This window comes from Glandiceps talaboti, chromosome 4 (genome assembly GCF_964340395.1).
Source record: "Glandiceps talaboti chromosome 4, keGlaTala1.1, whole genome shotgun sequence".
NCBI classification, from domain to species: domain Eukaryota; kingdom Metazoa; phylum Hemichordata; class Enteropneusta; family Spengelidae; genus Glandiceps; species Glandiceps talaboti.
The window spans coordinates 14,542,137-14,562,636 of NC_135552.1; the positions used below are offsets into that span (position 1 = coordinate 14,542,137).

Genomic DNA, 20,500 nt, shown 5'->3' on the forward strand with positions numbered 1-20,500 from the left:
AAGCTTTTGTTATAGTGCAATAGAAAGGGAGTGATCTCCAGTAGTATAATTTATTCTTTGTAATTACATGTAAATCTATACAAGTTCAAGAGCTGACGCAGGACTAAAGACAAGAGACGGGTTATTCTCCATAGTTGTCTGTCCATAACACCTCGATAAAGAATAAATTAATTTTAATAAGTTCCATGTCAGAGATAAGCGGATGTGAGCTTTAACCCAATCAGCAGTCTTGAAATGACTGAAGGCGTAGAATATGAATTATTGTAACATGTTTTGTGTATGTAGAGTTTCTGTACTATATATATGTTGCATTTTAGCTGTTACTGTACTAGGAGTAGAATCTAAGAGTGGAATCTAAGGATGGAATCTCGGAGTGAAATAATCTAAGGGTAGAATCTAGGAGTGGAATCTAGGGGAATCTAAGGGATGTATAGTGAGAGCTGATTCTCTATTCTCTCCATGGAGGTGGGAAGTCCTTCAGAATCTTACCTCCATAAAGCTATCCTTTTACTGTCTGCCGAGATCCGAGCTGATCTCTCTGTTAAGCTGTGAATCAAATCTATTTACAAGCATTTGTTGGTCAATGAGCATCGATTCCTGAGTGAGAGTACCTAAGCTAACCAAGTGAGTGTGATTCAATCAATCGTTTATTCAGTACTGGTGGCCACCGACCAAAAAGTACAAACCCTAAATATACAAAAAAATGAATGGATCACTTGAAAATAACAAATTAGTCAGGCCCACAATAGGCTGTAGGGAAAAGTTTATATCTCTGAGTTTGTAGTAGCATCTTTTCTAAGTTTGGTAGCATAAAATATATATCTACTAAGTTCCCTTCCAGAAGTAATACACATGTATGTCGCAGTGGAGGATTATAAAAGTAATTGGCAATATATTTTGGTCTTTTCCTTCCTAGAAAAATAAACTATTAGTAAGGACTCTATTTGACGTATTGAATATCATGACTTTTATTTTGTCTGTATTAACAGTAAAGTGCCATTTCTTTGTGTAGTTGCAGAATTTGTCAATACTATTCTGAAGACCACCAAAAGTCAGATGACCCAAAGTGGTATGAGATGATTCTACCCTTTCGTGTGATACAATAGGCCACAGTCTACACGGTGCATCGAACATTGTAAGAGGTGATGCTATGTATCTGTAGCACAAATGAGAGTGATTCCCTGAAAGAAATGGTTGGTAAAAACTCATAAACACAGCGTCTTGTTACAATGTATGTATATATGTATATATATACATCTATTTAACTTTCTATATCAAATTATCTCTTTAGCAATCTGTATATCCTCCAGCGAGTTCTTTGGTCCAAGACTGTCTTCTAGTCGTACCAACAATGTTGCCAAGTTGTCAGTTCCTCTGACCAATAATATATAAAGAAACTCACATATAATATTTGAACAATTGAAATCTTCATTTTAGTCATTCTTTGATAGAGAAAACTAAATCACAAATATGTGCCAAGGACAAATCAAATTTGTATATTGGTCCCTATCCTTATATAGTTAGTAGTCTAAAGGATATTCATGATCATGGCTTCGAATTTCAAGATATGCCGATCTCTGGTCACGAGATTCGAAGCCACCGATAATCACTAAACAACATAGTTGGGTGAAAGTTATTTATAGAAGCTCTCGTCGTATTCGTGCCATAGTACACGTCTAATATAATAGTTCATTGTGTTGTCCCTGTGACGTCATTTTTATCATAGTTTGTACAACAATCACGGTATACAAGAAGTGAGCAATCAAATTGAAACTATCTAGTATTTTGGCAACTATGGAAGTAATTGCCTCGTATTGTCAACAAGGAAGTTCAGTTAACAAATGGTTATAAGTGTATGAGGAAATAGTTTTATAGAAAACTCACCAATATATAGAAAGTAAAACCCACATGGAATGTTGGATTTTTGTATTCAGAGGATGAGATATTCGAATTGTAAATAATACATAATAGATTTAAAAAAATGAATAATACATTTAACAAATACTTAAACTTCATATATTTTCTGGAAATAGGACTAAGGTAATTTGAAATCATGAGAAGGACACCATTGCCTTCTAAAGTTCATGGAGCATGCCATACTCGACTTGCTAACGACTCGAAATCAAAAGGTTTCGTCCGTCCGTTTCCACTCCAACCAAACATAGCGAAGTTCGCCCCCTTGCGGTCGGAATACGGGCTTACTACTTTCTATCAAGATGCATTTTATTTTTATGCTAAACGTTGAACTACTTCAAAGACCTCGCATATATTGTATTGTATTGTATTGTATTGTATTGTATTGTATTGTATTGTATTGTATTGTATTGTATTGTATTGCATTGTATTGCATTGCATTGCATTGCATTGCATTGCATTGCATTGCATTGTATTATATTGTACAAGCTGCGCTGCGCTGTGCTGTGCCGTGCTGTGCTGTGCTGTGCTGAGCTGTGCTGATGTGCTGTGCTGCGCTGCGTTAAGCTGCGTTGTGTTGCATTGCATTGCATTGTATTTATTGGTATTGTATTTTTTTTTATTTTTTTTTTTTAATTGTTATGCTTTGTCATGCATAGTTGTTTTGACGTGCTTAGGCCCAACCCTATTCAACATTACAGCCATATGTTAGCCAAGTTCATTATCATTGTGTACATCACAATGCTTTTTATGACATTTCTAAGATTTTGCAGAGTTTTTTCTTGTAATTCCAGTAATATCCAAACAGCCGTCGACATATAGGCCCACAGTCACAAATATGTTTCATACTATCTGACATACACAAATAGCAGCACAACAAAACCACTTTTGGTGACGAGGTGAAAGTGTCCGTTGGCATATCATCATTATTAAACTACAGGCCGTTTTGCAGCAACGTTATAACAGTTGATTTTCCCAATGGGAAAAATATTCTTAGTTGCCTATCAACCCACCTCCTGTTAATTTTGCTCATTCCCTAATTTCATCATGTCGCGTTGAGGAAACGCTGCCCTCTATCAACTAAGCCGAAAGTGCTTTTGTTTCAAATAACACACATTTTGCATTTCTCATTTCTCTTAGCGTTTCTCTTCTTCAAAAATAGTACTTTTATATAATGGAGCATTCTCATTGACATTATACCTTGTCGTTACCGTTAAGGGTTAATAATTTTACAAAATCCCTTTAGACTTAACCTTATGCGCATTGATAGGTGGAATACATCATTGTGAACGAGGATAAGCCGCCATATTGGAAAGTGTCCATGTGGACTGTGTGATTTGAATAAGTACTTAGGCTGGGCGAACATATGGTAATAGCCGGTGTTGCATCAGTTTTTCTTTGCACTGTCACGGCAGGATTTGTGCGGAGATATTTCAGTACATCCATAAAAGTATATAAGTTACCCTCAAATTGGGGTTCTAGAAAGGCTCAAGAAAGGCTTAAATCGTTGAAAGCAAAGCGTGGATACGACCCTACGAGTGTCATCATGTCCGGAGACAGTCCAGCCAACGTGGAGGAAATACTTGCCCCACTCAGACAGGCAGTACAGGAACAAGTAAGTAAAGTTAACTTATATAGTCGAAATGTAGCCCTAAGACTTGTCTTGATGTCACCATCTCAAGAAGCTGTGTACACTTCTTGGGATGGTAACATCGACACGTCTCACTGCTAGGAGCAGTGACGTTTAGTACTCCTACAGTGTTGTCTTTTATAGTGAAAGTAATTAGTTTTTGTTATTAAAAGATGGAGCGTTTGGCATTTAAATTTTTGTTTGCCTTTACTTTTGAGTTCTGTCATATTATTCTAATTATAAGCATTATAATTAAATATGAATTTATATTGTTTCAGATGTGATATTGAATTTTGTAGCAATTTTAATATTTCCGTAATTATGTTCAATACAATTTGTTCAACACAGCTGAGTTCTTACCTGAACATCCAGTAGTAAAGAATCACACATGCGCTATAAAAAAAGTATATTTCTTCTGAATTGTACCATAACAGTTACATGTACTACATTCTCTGCCCATAATATGTGTTGTGTGTAATAATAATGATTGATTAATTATCGTGCCAAGTTGATAACTTTCCATACCAAATGATGTCATTTTTAATTTCAACAATGTCAAAATCCAAAACTATCCCATCACACTAACCTTAACTCTGCTATAGTTTAATAGAAGGAATAGATGCCAATGGTGGGTTGACCAATGCAGGTACATCTTTCTATCCCATCAGATGATAGGGCTCACATAGTCATAAAGGGAGGGGGGGGGGGGGTGATCTGTACCCAGTTTTCAGTTAGACTGATTATGGACCCTGGGATCATATTTTCATTGATGTTCCATCATCATCATCATCATATGCCCCTGACAATGTTGATGAAAATTTGTGATTCAGTTCCAATTTTTTTTTATTTGGAAAGTTTCACTTGATAAGTTCTAGTTGTAAATTATGCGAAAAGCATGTTTTTAAATTAAATGATGATAATGCATATGTTGTATGATCCTTATAATTGATAGAGAAAACGGATTGGTTCTAGTAATTGTGCTATCACTGATGATTTATACCACATTTTAGTAATTGAAACTTTATATCTCGTATTTCAGGGAAATTTGGTTCGAAAAATGAAAGAAGATAAGGCTGCCGAAAATGATATTAAAAAAGCTGTAGTTGAGTTAAAAGCCAGGAGGAAGGCTTTGGAAGACAAGGTAGGCTACAAGTTTACACACTACATGCCAGACATAGCCGGATGGGCCCATCCGGGACTCAAAGAAAGTAGCCGACATGTGAAAGTTTTCCCTTTTGTTTCTTATTAGTCATGAATATTAATGATAATGTTTATGAATATTCATAAATGAGATCTCATTAATAAACATGATTGTCTGCCACTGGCTTGATGCCCAGGAGATCCTTGGTCAGACAGGTGAAATTACTGATAGTTATATGTGTCCATGCCACTTTTTTGAATTTATCAGGACACTTTTGGGGGAATTGTCTGTATTTGTCAAAATATCTGTAAAGTTTGTCCTAAAAGTGTCCATTAGCTGGAGAGGAAGTACACTATAATGAAGTTATGATGAACACAGTTATCTGTAAAGATGAATAGTTGCAAAATAAATTAAAACTTTGTACTGCACCAAAATACTACATTGGATGTCTGGGACAATATTTTAAAGTCATTCATGTATAAACAATGTGACTTCACATCCTTGAAGAAGACCCGAGGACTCAGGTTGACAGCTAGGATTAGCCAAGTAATTTGATGCAGGGCTTTAGTTGTAATTTATTTGTAGGATGAAGTTATTCTGTAGATTTGACGAGTTTGGAGGTTTTCGTCACCAGTGTGTCATCGTTATTGTCAGGCAGCATTGTTACACACTACATCCACCCCACCAACCCCCACCCCCACCAACCCCCCACCCCATATTAGTCCTTATACTCAGCATGCAAAACTAATGCTTCTCTGCCAATCCATGGTCAGTTGATTTCAAAAGTTGTTCCTGTCTGTGAACTTTTCCTTGCCCATTTTCATTGAAATATTTACCATAAATTACGATGTGTTTTAATTATCACCATGTATGGGACTGTCATGAGGTGGTACAACTAGCAACACATTTACCATGACTAAATTTGATTGGTTCCAACAGTTTTAGCAAGAAATTATCCATGAATGAAATTGTTTGCTTTCAAAAGTGTTAGCAGGACATTTACCATGACTGAATCTGATTAGTTTCAACACACTTAGTAACTTTTAACAGATTTATGCGAATGTCTTCAGTGTGGTATGCAAACCATTTGGCTTTATCATATTTGTGTATACAATATGCACTGTTTTATAAACTATGTGTATGTCAGACACATTTATTGAACATTTTCTTGTAACATTTATCCATTGTGTACAGGAACTGGCTTTCCAATCAAAGGATGAGAAGTTTGACAGATCAAAAATGGAAGATTTGTTGAAAAGGCGATTTTTTTATGATAATTCATTTGCAATTTATGGAGGTAAAAATTTGTTTATATCTACTGATTAATTTACATGCCTTTGCTTTGTGAACATTCTTTTGTTTAATATGTCAAACTTTTTTATGGTTCCATTCTTTGAACCTCTTTAAAAAAGCCTATTGGAGTATGACACTAGTCAAAGTTTCAAGTTCCATTTTTGTACTCGCGTACTACTGGATATTGGTGGTATACAACTTACTGTGTGTGTAGTGGTTCATGCCATAATTTGGAACTGTATCTGCAATGGATAGTGTTAAAGGCCAAGGTTTCAATCCCAGGTTCTCGCATTAGTACTATCTTATCAGTGGAGTAACTAGGATTAAATAGGATTATTGTTCTATTCAGGAGTAACTTTTTCTATATCTCTGCCAAAAATTTTAGTCCTTTTTTCTAATCCACATATGGGTGAGAATTGGATATTTATTTTGAATTTTATAAAACAATTTTATCATGGCTTCCTACTCGAAAAATCAATGTGAAACAACATGTGCTAAGTCCTTGTTTGTAACTCAATAAATGGCAAAAGATAAATAAATGTCAAATGTTTGTTATTATACATTCAAACATTTTACACATTGTTTGAGTTTTTTGCAATGTAATGAGTTACAAACACAGACTTGGTCGATGTTGTTTCATATTAATTTTTCAAGTAGGAAGCCATGATAAAATTGTTTTTAAATTCAAAATAAATACCCAATCCTCATCCATATGGTCACTTTAAAGTACATTGTATGTTTGTTGTAGGTTAATCTTTGTTTATTTTATCATTGAAATCATCACCTATATTCAGTACTAATTGTGCCTTCTGTTAAATCTACAGGTGTTACTGGCTTGTTTGATTTTGGTCCTATGGGATGTGCCATGAAAACTAATATGTTGAATCTTTGGAGAAAACACTTCATCATTGAAGAAAGCATGCTGGAGGTTGACTGTGCAATGTTAACACCAGAACCTGTTCTGAAGTGAGTAACTATAGAGAAAATTGTCACTTGTGGTGTCAACTTATTAAAAGTGACACTGCCTGCTTATGCCGTGTAATATGGGGGTACAGTTTATGTCAGAACATCTCTGTACTCCAGGCACTTAATCATGTCTTAAAAGACTGTCTATGACTTAGAAGTTTGACTCGTGCAAAGTCCAAAAAAGCTTCGGTCGTATTTCCTACCTGTGATCATTTGTATTTCCTATCTGTGATCGATCATACATGTTTTCTGCAACCAGTTGTACATACTTTCTGCGACTTTGTTATACATTTTTTTTTACTGACTGTAAATACTTTCAAATCGAACTACAATAGTTGTGTTCTTATCAGTGAACATCAAACAGTATATCAAGAAATACTTTGTACAGTACACACCGTAGTGTGATATTATCAGAAGACCTTTTGGAAATGATCAAGGGTTTATATATTGGAAATAAGTTTTACAAACCTTGGTTAAGTTTTGATAGTAAACTTATTCTTAATCATGCAGATGAACACCATTTGAAGTTTGGTGTACTAAATATTCAAACCACTTCAGTAAACATTCCATATCAATACAGTCTGGTGTAATAAATGTTCAAACCACTTCAGTAAACATTCAATTTCAGTACAGTCTGGTGTACTAAATATTCACACCGTCTCAATGTCAGTGCCCCATTTTCTTTTACAGAGCTTCTGGACATGTGGAGAGATTTGCAGATCTTATGGTTAAAGATCAAAAGACTGGTGAATGTTTTAGAGCTGACCACTTACTAGAAGGTAGGGGTTAAATGTCAATATTTATGTAATTTTTACTCTTTCCTTGTAGAGATAGATAAAGGTACCATCTTTTACTTAGTACACTTATTTCCTATGATGAATTAAAGGGAGAGGGTACCTTGAATTTATTGTGTTGGGGGATATTAATTTACAATATAAAATATGATAGTTTCATTCACTTTCACTCATCAGTGTTGAGTTTGCATCAATCTAAACTTAGGCAGAAGTGACGTATGGGCCTTGGAAGGGAACTTCATATTGCCTACCACTTGTATTGACATACGATAAAAATAGAAATGGTTCAACAGCATGTTTAATGGAAGTTGCCGAATCCAGCTCCATACTGATAAGTGAAAGTGAATGAAACCAATGCATTTTGTCAACCGCCACATTTTTATCAAACAACGTGAATTCACCAGGTAATTTGTATTTTCAATTCAACCTACATAAGAGGCAATTGCACAATGTCATACAAACTCAATAAACGAACTTTGTTCATGGGTGGGGGTGGGGGGGGGGGTGTGTTCTGTCATCGATGTGATTGCTGAGCTTCATTTTTGCACTTTTAACCAAATTTTGAAAACTGTCACACCTTCAATGCTAAAATGATCTATATTTACTACTGAGATGCTGATAAGTTGATTAAAATTTACTTCTAATGTGATATACAGTGCTAGGTTTTGGTTGTATTTTAATGTGTTTACCATGTTTTTTAAATTGTATTGATCATAGTGATTTGATTGCTACAATTTTCCCCTTGGTTATACCCCACATATAAAAGTGTCGATGTTGCACTTGTGAACATTCATTATGGGGGGAGGCAGTTTTGGCCTAAATGAAAGAAGTTCATTAATTGAGCTTGTGCAACATTGTGCGAATGTCCCTAATGAACTGATTAGTTTGATATTTTGGGTTTACAGCACACATGGAAAAACTACTAAAAGATAAAAAAGTAACTGAAGAGAAGAAAGCAGAATATGAAAAAGTGGTCAGAGAGGTGGATAATTTTGATAAGGACACCTTGGGACAGAAGTTCAAAGATTATGAGGTGAAATCACCTACCACTGGCAATGACCTGAGTGACCCCATGGAGTTCAACTTGATGTTTAGTACATCCATAGGACCTACTGGTAGCATACCAGGGTAAGAATACTTATAAGTGTTCAGAACTTGATGTTTAGTACATCCATAGGCCCTACTGGTAATATACCAGGGTAAAAAATACTTAAGTGTTCAGAACTTGATGTTTAGTACATCCATAGGACCTACTGGTAACATACCAGGGTAAGAATACTTAAGGGTTCAGAACTTGATGTTTAGTACATCCATAGGACCTACTGGTAACATACCAGGGTAAGAATACTTAAGTGTTCAGAACTTGATGTTTAGTACATCCATAGCACCTACTGGTAGCATACCAGGGTAAGAATACTTAAGTGTTCAGAACTTGATGTTTAGTACATCCATAGGACCTACTGGTAGCATACCAGGGTAAGAATACTTAAGTGTTCAGAACTTGATGTTTAGTACATCCATAGGACCTACTGGTAGCATACCAGGGTAAGAATACTTTAGTGTTCAGAACTTGATGTTTAGTACATCCATAGGACCTACTGGTAGCATACCAGGGTAAGAATACTTAAGTGTTCAGAACTTGATGTTTAGTACATCCATAGGACCTACTGGTAGCATACCAGGTAAGAATACTTAAGTGTTCAGAACTTGATGTTTAGTACATCCATAGGACCTACTGGTAGCATACCAGGGTAAGAATACTTTAGTGTTCAGAACTTGATGTATAGTACATCCATAGGACCTACTGGTAGCATACCAGGGTAAGAATACTTAAGTGTTCAGAACTTGATGTTTAGTACATCCATAGGACCTACTGGTAACATACCAGGGTAAGAATACTTTAGTGTTTTAGTACATTGCTGTCTTTTCAAAATTTATTCTAGAGATTTGTAGATTGGATAAAAAATGATTTCTGAAAAAATCATATATCAAATAAGATATTTCATGGGAGCATCTCTTGTAACACACAAGATAGTCAGATCTTAATGTTTATATTTGTCTAAAATGTTGTTTTTGACCAAGTTACAACTAACTTAGCAGATTAGTTATATACGTAGTTTAGATGTTTATAGGAGCGTCAAAAGTCTCACTAACATAGCTATATTTTATTATCTTGCTCAACAAATATCACTGACTCGTAAAATTTTTCTTGATCCAGACGTTAAAATGTAGCACTGTTAGTAAGATTTTTGTCAGGGCCATACGTCATTTTATTTCAGGTTTCGTGATTTTAATTGTAGTATTCTGTTACTGGCTATTTTCAGATTTTTACGACCAGAAACAGCTCAAGGTATATTTGTCAATTTTAAACGACTATTAGAATTCAACCAAGGGAAACTACCTTTCGCTGCTGCACAGATTGGCAACTCATTCCGAAATGAAATCTCACCAAGATCTGGTCTGCTACGAGTCAGGTACGTCACTCTTAAGTCAATTTAGTAACAAATCTCATGATGTATTGATGAATTTCACTGTCAGATCCAAACTGTATACCCATCACTACCATTTACTTAGATTTCACTATCAGTATCACCTCATGGGGGACTACATAGGAATGAAAATTTGTCCCTCATTGTATCTGTCCATGGACAGCCAAATCTCAGACACCCACAATTCAATTTCAACCAAACCTGGCACAAATGTTATAGAACCTGATAGGGTACATGCACATCACTTAATTTTGTGACCTTTGACATGCCCAGTGGCCATATTTGTTGTAAAAATTAACACTTTTGAGCGTGATTCAAAAAGTTGAATTCACAGGCAAGCTTCTAAGCTTGCGTCTCAGATCATTACCTTTGGTCAAATAGTAAATCACTCAATGTACCTAGAGACACCATGATTCAAGTGTTGGCAGCTATTTATATAGAAGTATGCTTCAGGTCATTGAGAACCAACATTCTATATTTTCTTACCACATGTAGGGAGTTTACTATGGCTGAAATTGAACATTTTGTGGATCCAAATGATAAAAATCATCCTAAGTTTGGTGATGTCGCTGATGTAGAAGTTGCCCTGTATTCAGCTGAATGCCAGCTCAGTGGACAGCCAAGTAAACAAATGAAATTGGGAGATGCTGTATCTAAGGTATGTCAGTTAACCTAAGTTAATATCAAAATTGATTATATGAACAAACAACTGTAGCAATGATGAATATATTGTTCATGCAAGGTTTTAAGAATCAACAGGGACACTACAATATATTTACTTTGGAATAATAAATTGGAAATGAATGTGACATTTCAATCCGTCCACTTCAGCCTTGAACACACAGATTTTATTATTCAGCGTTGATGTCTCTCTCTGGACTAGTAGAATAATATGTGTGATCAAGGTCCACAGTAGACGGATCAAAACGTTGCATTTGTTTCAAATTTACCGTTTCAAACTAACTATATTGTAATGTCCAACTGTAGCAATGTTATGTCAGTGAAGTCAAATTATATCAAATTTGACTATATTACCAAGTACTACCAAACCAGAAAGACTAGAGTTTCAATTAGGTGGCACTATGTTTTTTACATTTCACACATTTATTTTTTTGTGAATTACACACACTTGAAATATTGACAGTTATAGCTTGCACGCACATGAAATATTATATTTTATCTCACTTTGAACACAAATAAACAGTTTTGTGTTTGAATCTTCCGTGTTTCATCAGACAATGAGTTTTAATGACTAAAGTTCCATAACTTACAGTGTACTGTTTTAGTACTTCCAATGTTTACACTATCTTGATCACAGGGTGATTAGAATCACACAAACGGGGAACCGCTGTCGCCCACTTGTGTAATAGCTACCACATTGAAGAACAATAGATTTAGTTTGTACCTATATTAGTAAACGAAGACTTGATTACCAGAGTAATAATGGAAGACAGACATTGTAATCATATGTATTTTATAATTATCTTACATTGACAGGGAATCATAGCAAATAATGTGTTAGGTTACTTCATGGCTCGTATCTACCTGTATTGTATGAAGATTGGTGTCAAACATGACAAGTTCCGATTTCGTCAACATTTAGACAATGAAATGGCACATTATGCCTGTGATTGCTGGGATGCTGAATGTAAGACATCATACGTAAGTAAATCATGTCATATACTTTGTTTATACAGAATTTTAAACATGTATTCGGCTTTCTAACAAAGGCAGAACATATTACTTTAATGTGTATGTATTTGTAAATTGATGGATTATTTCAGTGTCTGCATAGAATTCATTAATAGTAAGCCAATACATGTACCAATCTTTTGTATGTGTTTACTGTCTGATTGCTTGCAACTGCCCCTCCCATCAACACACCCAGTAGACTGACATTCCCCGCCCATCAACATACCCAGATTGCCAACATCAGTCCCTTTCATCAACACAGATTGTTAACATTCCCCTTCCATCAACACATCAAGGTCTTTAGCATGCCACCCCTGTAAACTCCCACAAACTCACACCGATCACTGGCATGCCCCCCTCTCATCAACACACCCAAATTGTTAGCATACACTGGGTTCATTCTCATTTCCCACCAAATACACTTAGTTGTTGGCATCCCCCTCCCATCAACACTCACTTCTCATCGCTAATTTGTAAATGTGTTGCCATGTCCACAGTTGTTTCCCCTCATTGTAGACCTGTACTTTGACCAATTACAGTACTTGAATGATGTAGATTTAAAGATAGATCCACATTCACCATCTGATATTTTACATTCTTTACAGGGCTGGGTAGAATGTGTTGGATGTGCAGATAGATCTTGTTATGACTTGAAGCAGCACACCAAAGCTACCAAAGTAGCGTTAGTAGCAGAAAAGAAATTACCTGAACCAATATCCTTTTGTATACCTAATTTAATGACCACCTTTCACCTTTTTGCGACAACAAATTTGACTCACATACATGTACCATTAGCCTGTGTACATTGCAATCTGTTAGGTATAATTTACATATTGGCTAATGTTATGTAAATGTGCTCTCATAGTTCATACACTCAAAAATTGCTGAACAGATTAGTCCAATAACTTTTAGGGATATGATGTTTAGTGTTGTGCCAATGAGTGTAACTTTCTCAAGATTTTGAATTTTAAGATTTGGTAATGAGGTACAGTACCAGAACAAGACATTCACTTTATACTTGGAAGAAGTTGACATGTGTACTGAAGTCAAAGGGAATGGAAAAATGGAGTTGAAATTTAAGTGATGGTAGCTTTGTAAGTACAATTTAATAGGAAAACAAGATATATGATTATTTTTATTTTGCGTGGCTAGCATTCCTTAATCTTCACACAAGGTCATTGAGGTGACAGAAGCACAACCTCAGAAAGGAGCCATTGGTAAGGCGTTTAAAAAGGATGCAAAGATCGTTATGGAATTCCTCTCCAATTTTAATGAATGTGATGTCGAAGAATTGGAATCGGCGTTGAAATCACAAGGGTAGAGTACAATAATTCCTTCCTCTGTTGGTGTCTGTGTGTAACATGTACCAGTGCAACTAGTATTACTATCAGTGAGGGGTGAAAAAAGGTGCAACTAGTACAACTAGTACCACAATCAGATATGGGTGAAAAAGGCTTAACTACTGGTAGTACCACAATCAAAGGTGGGTGGGGGTGGGGGTGCAACTAGTACCACAATAAAATGTACTGATAGATAGAGATGGTGTATCATACAAATGTTATGTATGTAGCACATAACTGTACTGATCTACTGTAACATGATCTATTGCAGAGAAAAAACGTACAAAATTGATGGTAAATCATTTTGTATAACTTCTGAAATGGTCAGTGTGAAGCGGTATGAAAAAAAGATACATGGTAAGTATATACTCTACTGTTATCAAGTGCAAATCTATTTGGGCATCGTGATGGTCCATTTATCAAACCCTATAAAATATTTGCATCCAAGCATGCAGATGTGCTTCAGTGCAGTTGATGATATTTCAGTACAGTTTGTGCTATTTCAGTGCAATTTATAGTATTTGAAAACAATTGATACTACTTCAACACAGTAGACACTATTTCAATGCAATTAATACTTTTTCAACACAATGGTGTTCCAAGGCACTTAAAACTTTTGATGATATTTTAAAGGAATTGATGCTATCTCAACAGAAATGAAGCTATTTCAACACATTTGACACTAATGCAATGTAATTCACACTTTCTATTTCACTGCAATTGACGCTATTTCTATTTCACTGCAATTGACATTTTCTGTTTCACTGCAATTGACACTATTTCTATTTCACTGCAATTAACACTTTCTATTTCACTGCAATTGACACTATTTCTATTTCACTGCAATTGACACTATTTCTATTTCACTGCAATTGACACTATTTCTATTTCACTGCAATTGACACTATTTCTATTTCACTGCAATTGACACTATTTCTATTTCAACTCAATTGACATATTTGATGATTCACAGTTGAAGAAATTACACCGTCTGTAATTGAACCCTCCTTTGGTATTGGACGTATCATGTATTCAGTATTAGAACATAACTATGCAGTCAGGGATGGAGATGACCAACGTGGTGTAAGTACTATCTGTTTCTATAATGTTTGTAATAAAAACATGTTTCTTTATCATTAATTTTTTATATGGTTGAGATTTTGTAAGTGTTTGTCTGTGTCTTACGAGGAAAGTGTGTCTGTGTTATTCTGCATGGCAAAGTCTGTGTTATTGTCTGTCTACATGGTAAAGTGTTTGTCTTTCTGTGTGTCTGTCTGCACAGTAAAGTTTCTGTCTGTCTGTCTATGTCTGTCTGCATGGTAAAATGTCTATGTCTGTCTGCATGGTGAAGTGTTTGTCTGTATAGTATGTATGTCTCTGCATAGTGAAATGTTTGTTTGTCTGTCTGCTTACATGGTAAGATAACAATAATTTCAAATATTTATATAGGTATTCCCATAATGCTTAAAGGGTTTAAACAATTCAATCTCTTGTCTAGTCTATAATTTATTGCAGTGAATGTTGTGCAATATAAATAGTTGTACATCTTAATTAACAATCACATGTCAGGTTTATACTACTTTGGTTGTATCCATTCCTCTAGGTACATGTATGCTAACAAAAGCTATCGTTCTATATTTCAGTACTTCACACTGCCAGCCCTTGTGTCACCTCTGAAATGCTCTGTCTTACCATTGAGTACTAATGAACAATTCAAACCATTGGTACAGCAACTAGGTAAGATATGTCTCATGATCACAATATGATAACCCAGTAGATGTCATGTGATCACAATAGATGTCATGTGATCACAATATGATAACCCAGTAGAGGTCATGTGATCACAATATGATAACCCAATAGATGTCATGTGATCACAATATGATAACCCAATAGATGTCATGTGATCACAATATGATAACCCAATAGATGTCATGTGATCACAATATGATAACCCAATAGATGTCATGTGATCACAATATGATAACCCAATAGATGTCATGTGATCACAATATGATAACCCAATAGATGTCATGTGATCACAATATGATAACCCAATAGATGTCATGTGATCACAATATGATAACCCAATAGATGTCATGTGATCACAATGTGATAACCCAATAGATGTCATGTGATCACAATATGATAACCCAGTAGAGGTCATGTGATCACAATATGATAACCTAATAGGTAGATGCTGTCATTTCAATTCAGAGTCATTTGTTTCTGTTCTATTGTTCTTTTCTTGTTCATCTGAATTGTTCTGTTTTAAACCCGGATACTAATTTATTCCTACATGTATAATTTTATAATTATATTTATTTTTTGTGACAAATTTGTCATGTTGATCTATTTTGATGTAACAATGTTATACACTTAGATGTTATTCTCCAATCTTTTTCTTCGTTCAGCTGCAGAAATTAGGAGTGACCTAAGGGTTCAGTGTCACTACGAGTCAAGTGACTCGTAGTAACAAAACCCTTAGGTTATGAGTATTTTCCAGCTGAATGAAGAAAAATATTTGAGAATAACATAATTATACCAGCGCAAGTAATATCAGTGAAAAATTTAAGAAAGTAATGAAAATTTTGATGCTTTGACTAATATTTCAAACACAGCAGAACCAGTGACATAGACAATTGTTGTGACATAGAATGACTAGGGTAAATATTCCATATTTTTTAGTTTAATGTGGGTTGTGCATGGTATAATGTGTATTGTCTTTCCATATGGCCAACTATGTTGAAAGTGAAAGCAAGCATATCCCACACATATGCCATTGTCCTGTACATACATATTATCTAACTGGTATCTAACCAGCATAAACATTTTTTTTCACAAAACTTTTATAATCAAAATTCTTTCTTTAATGAGTAATTGCATCTTTTTTCAACTTTTACCCCCACCCCCACCCCCATCTTGATCTGTTTGACACTATTGTTTCAATAACCAAACTGAAATCAATCATCACAGTTTCCTAGTTCTCATTATGATAATACTTACTATTCTCAGCCTCAAATTTATTGAAAGTTGGAGTATCACATCGAGTAGATGACAGCTCTGGTTCCATTGGACGTCGCTATGCAAGAACTGATGAAATCGCTATACCGTTTGGTATAACAATAGACTTTGACAGTCTGAAGGAACCCCATACAGCAACCCTTAGAGAAAGAGACAGTATGGAGCAGATACGAGCACCTGTAAGTCTTACTTGAGGTAGAATGCATCTTGGGGACAATTTTTTCTGAAAATCAAAATTCTTCAATTCTTTCCAAACTTTGTCATATAAAAGTTTGTTCCTGGTCATTTTGAAATAATAAAAGAAATTTGGGGTACACGATCTTGCATTCAAGAAAATTATCTATCTTTTTATTTTTCCCATATAGAGTTAACACAGTATTCGGCAGCCATATTGGATTCTAAAATGACGACATTTTGATATCATTTTAATCATATCTGTTTCTATGATGACCCCAGATTTTTTTTGTTGATTTTAACTGAAAATAGGTTGGAGTTTTCTTGAACAAAGTAACAGCAAAAGTTTTAAGAGTTTATTTGTGAGGTGCATTCTGCATTACCATTATCAAACTTTATTATGTGTTTTGGAAGATGTTCATGACAAACAGACCTATGTATACATTTTACAAGATTTAGAAAGTGACAGTGTCTGACCAGAAGTATGTAAAGTTTAGTTCTTCCAGATATTTTACTGTGATGTCGAAAAGACTTTTTTCATTATAATATCTTAGCTCAGAAATGAATTTATCTGTCATTGTAGACTGTTTACGTCACGATGTGTGATTTTGCTTGGCTGTGTCACTAACCACTTGTGATGCTATATCCGATCAATGAAGTATGAAAATCATATGCTCAGACTGATTAGTTTGAAAAAAATGCACTCAAAGTGATTGGTCACAATGGGGAGTGATAACGTACATCAATCTAATATTGACTATTAAATTAAGCAACATAATTTACATATAGCATATATTAGAGGTATATATCTACTGGCATGCTGATAACTACCATTTGAGCGTGGCTAAATTAATTGTTTGCCGTCAATAGCATTAGAAGCGGTTTGTGTGACAGCGAAGTAAAATTACAGATTTTTACTATGATATGTGGTAAATAGTTAACTCAAAGAATTTCTCTGTTTCTGTTTCAGTTGAGTGAACTTCCTGATGTACTTCATGACTTGTCCACTGCTCAGACAACATGGAAGGAAGTTTCACAGAGATACCCCAAATTTGAAGGCCAAGAGTCTGCGTCCAAATAAGAAATATTTGTCAAATAATGATATCCATATATTAATCATCGATTTTAAGCAAAAATTATGTCATCATAGGAACATGAAATATTAAGTCTGAGTGGATGATATAATTATGAATTATGAGTGAAATCGGATTAGACCATTCACTATTATTATCGAATACTGGACTCTTTGCACGGCTTGCTTCTCAACCAATTCATCTATGGACCAACTTGTGTCTCTGTTGTGTTGAAACTCACGTAAAACTTGTAGGCAAATTCACATACCATTTTTTGCACTATAAAAACATGTGAGAATCCTGTGCCCTTAGAAGTTTGAAGAGGTCAACACAGTATTCCAGTCAGCCTATTTCATCACACATAGACTAAATCTATTATTTCTTTACTATCGTACATTTAATGATAGAAATAAATGGATGTTAGAACCATCTAATATGTGTATGTATGGTTTATTTTGACTTGATATGTATAAAGAAGCTTTACTGGCAAGTGCTAAATGAATGAAAATCACATGTTACACATTTGTGTACGTCATTTTATTTATTGCTTGCCCAGGTCCATAAATAAAGAAAAACTGAGAATGGCTACATACAGACGCCACTATGTAAATTGTCCAAAAGCAAACTGTCAACAAAGGGAGTGCAGTGTAGATGGAAAATAAAGAATATCTCCAGTGCCTGGAGTGAACTATGGTGTATGTACATCAGTAAACTCACTGTCCATAAATATTGCCACTATCTACACCTTTCTTGATAAATCTGAGAACACATGTACAAGTTAATAAAACAACAAGACCAAAAAAAAAACAAATGCTAAAAAAATTCAAAAACTGACAAGTCAATATTTGAGCCCAAAACTAACAGTAAATGTCTACATTTGAGCCAGAAAATAGGAATCAACAGTCTTGAGGAAACTTTGAAATCAGCAATCTGGAAACTACATTCTCTAAAAACTCTTGGAAAAAATGTGAAAATTGGCAACTTGGAAAGTACCTTGTCCAAAATATGTAGTCGAAGTTTGTACATGCATTCAAAGAGGGGGTCAAAACACCTACATACCGGTAATAACATAAATCTAGAGTCAATAGTCTATATGAGTCGAAAAAGAGGGATGTGGTCAGTGAAGTGGCGTGTAGCTGTACTTTGAAGTTGGTATATTGTCAGCTGATAACAGGATGTTGTGTACAGACATGTATTGAAGTATTCTGATACTGCCAAAGGTAAATATAACAACTACATAAAGTAGTGCTAAGACACTGGATACCAGGATTGGTGTGTTATCCTTGTCATCTAGGCAAATTAAAAGAAAATATTACCATGTGCATGTGTAAGTATGTATGGGTTCGATGTCATCATTCTAAGTTACCTGAAATTGAATTTCACCACCTACAATGTAGGTGCATCATAAAAATACCAATCATTTGATTTTGTCAACAATGACTTCTGTGCCAAATGCTACACGTGTGTAAGTAGCGCACAAGAGAATGTGTCAACCTCTAGCAAAAGTACACACCCCTGTTAGTGACAATTAGAATTGTGAAAATTTGGGATCTTCCTACTTTTCAACATCTCACCACCAAACCCCCATCTGATGTCCTTGATATTGTTTCTTCTAGACTTCTACATTTACTTGATATAATTATGCTGTTCATTTCACTTTACACTAGTCCATTGTTAATTGACACAGGTAAATGGAATTCCGTTTGCCACCCACCACAATGACGTAAAGCACAACAGTTACTCCCCTTAATACTGTGAAACAGAATTAACTAGTTGAAGAGTGAATTCAAATCTCAGAATAATTTGCTCGTCAAGGACCAACAAATGAGTACATGTAATGTTTTTATATTCTGTACACAATAGAAATGCCATTTGCTACTACAGTAATTACATTGTATATTTAGTAGATGTATACTTACATTGCATATGATAGCCAACTTTGCTGTGCCTACTGCTCTGTGTGGATACAACTATTGACAAAAAAACAGAAGTTTTAAGTAAAACAGATTTGGGTATCTGGCTTGAAAATTTTGTTTTCAAGCCAGCATGTCAAGTCAGATAGCCAAATTTCTAGGCTACTGTGTAAGTGGAAAGATTTAAATAGTTTTACAGTGTTTGCCATGTGTGTTGAATTGGTAACATGAAGGAATGTTGATAGCAGACGTTACTGTACATTTCATGCTATGGATGAACTCATTAATCATTAATTTGCCTACTTTATGAAAATTAATTAATTAATTAATTGGTTAGGGTAAGGGTTAATTTGTGGACAGTCATTTCATTCTTTAACACTTCATAAATTTTGAGCAATTGCCAAGAATCACAAAATTGAATATTGCTTCAAAGTCATTGTTAATAATATGTGAGTGTCCTTAATAGCAGTGATCCAGTCCAGTGTTGCCTCATAGGAGTTATCAGAAGTGAATATGTATTAGATGAACAATAAATATTCATGATTGCTAAAGGCTTATTACCTTCTGATAAATAGTCATGGATATCTATTATTCATCTAATAGTTGTTAGTCTGTGTACATATTGAGTATAAAACATATGTCATACCTGGTGTTGAATTGAACTGTGGTGGTGGCGTACTCAGTGATACACTCAATACAGTAAATGCAGAGAGATGAGAAGTTAGACAATTGATGGTTGCACTGTCAATGCTAACAACTGTATCAATACCACCTGTAGTCCAGTCTTGGTAGTCTTCATTCCAATAATGGCAGTAAGCCTGCTGTAGATCAACATTGGGTTCCAGTATAGGGAATGTAATTGTTACTGGAACTGTCAGGTTTGTTATCGCCAAGATATCATCTGATGACAAAATGGACCAACAATATATAGTTATCTCAAATGACAACAAAAAGTTTTAAAAATACTCTCAAAGTCTACTAGTTGTCATAGGAACAGACTCTGAGTTCTCCATGATATAAAACACTATACAAAAAGGAACAGGATATGTGTTTCATA

General features: G+C 34.9%; 1 protein-coding gene and 1 long non-coding RNA gene across 2 annotated transcripts; one reads left to right on the forward strand and one right to left on the reverse strand.

Moving 5' to 3' along the window:
• The first annotated feature begins 3,251 nt into the window (after positions 1-3,251).
• On the forward strand, positions 3,252-17,944 carry LOC144433553 (glycine--tRNA ligase-like). Its single transcript, XM_078121872.1, has 16 exons — positions 3,252-3,529; positions 4,584-4,685; positions 5,880-5,982; positions 6,803-6,944; positions 7,635-7,723; positions 8,644-8,866; positions 10,063-10,212; positions 10,723-10,885; positions 11,725-11,889; positions 12,525-12,632; positions 13,091-13,236; positions 13,531-13,616; positions 14,233-14,342; positions 14,903-14,996; positions 16,275-16,462; positions 17,428-17,944. The coding sequence occupies exons 1-16, from the start codon at positions 3,281-3,283 to the stop codon at positions 17,536-17,538; spliced, it is 2,229 nt and encodes a 742-aa protein (XP_077977998.1). The 5' UTR covers positions 3,252-3,280; the 3' UTR covers positions 17,539-17,944.
• A 460-nt stretch (positions 17,945-18,404) lies between these two features.
• On the reverse strand, positions 18,405-20,148 carry LOC144433521 (uncharacterized). The gene is made up of 3 exons (XR_013480788.1): positions 20,090-20,148; positions 19,450-19,500; positions 18,405-18,820 (listed from the first exon to the last, which is right to left on the reverse strand). It is a non-coding gene; the product is annotated as an uncharacterized LOC144433521 (long non-coding RNA).
• Positions 20,149-20,500: the final 352 nt, after the last annotated feature.

What these genes read in the sequence shown, in the direction of transcription:
- LOC144433553 (XM_078121872.1), top strand. Translation starts at nt 3,281, where the DNA reads ATGGTAATAGCCGGTGTTGCATCAGTTTTTCTTTGCACTGTCACGGCA. An exon ending in TTCATTTGCAATTTATGGAG is followed by an intron (nt 5,983 to 6,802) that starts GTAAAAATTTGT and finishes TTAAATCTACAG; the next exon opens with GTGTTACTGGCTTGTTTGAT. An exon ending in CTGAATGTAAGACATCATAC is followed by an intron (nt 11,890 to 12,524) that starts GTAAGTAAATCA and finishes CATTCTTTACAG; the next exon opens with GGCTGGGTAGAATGTGTTGG.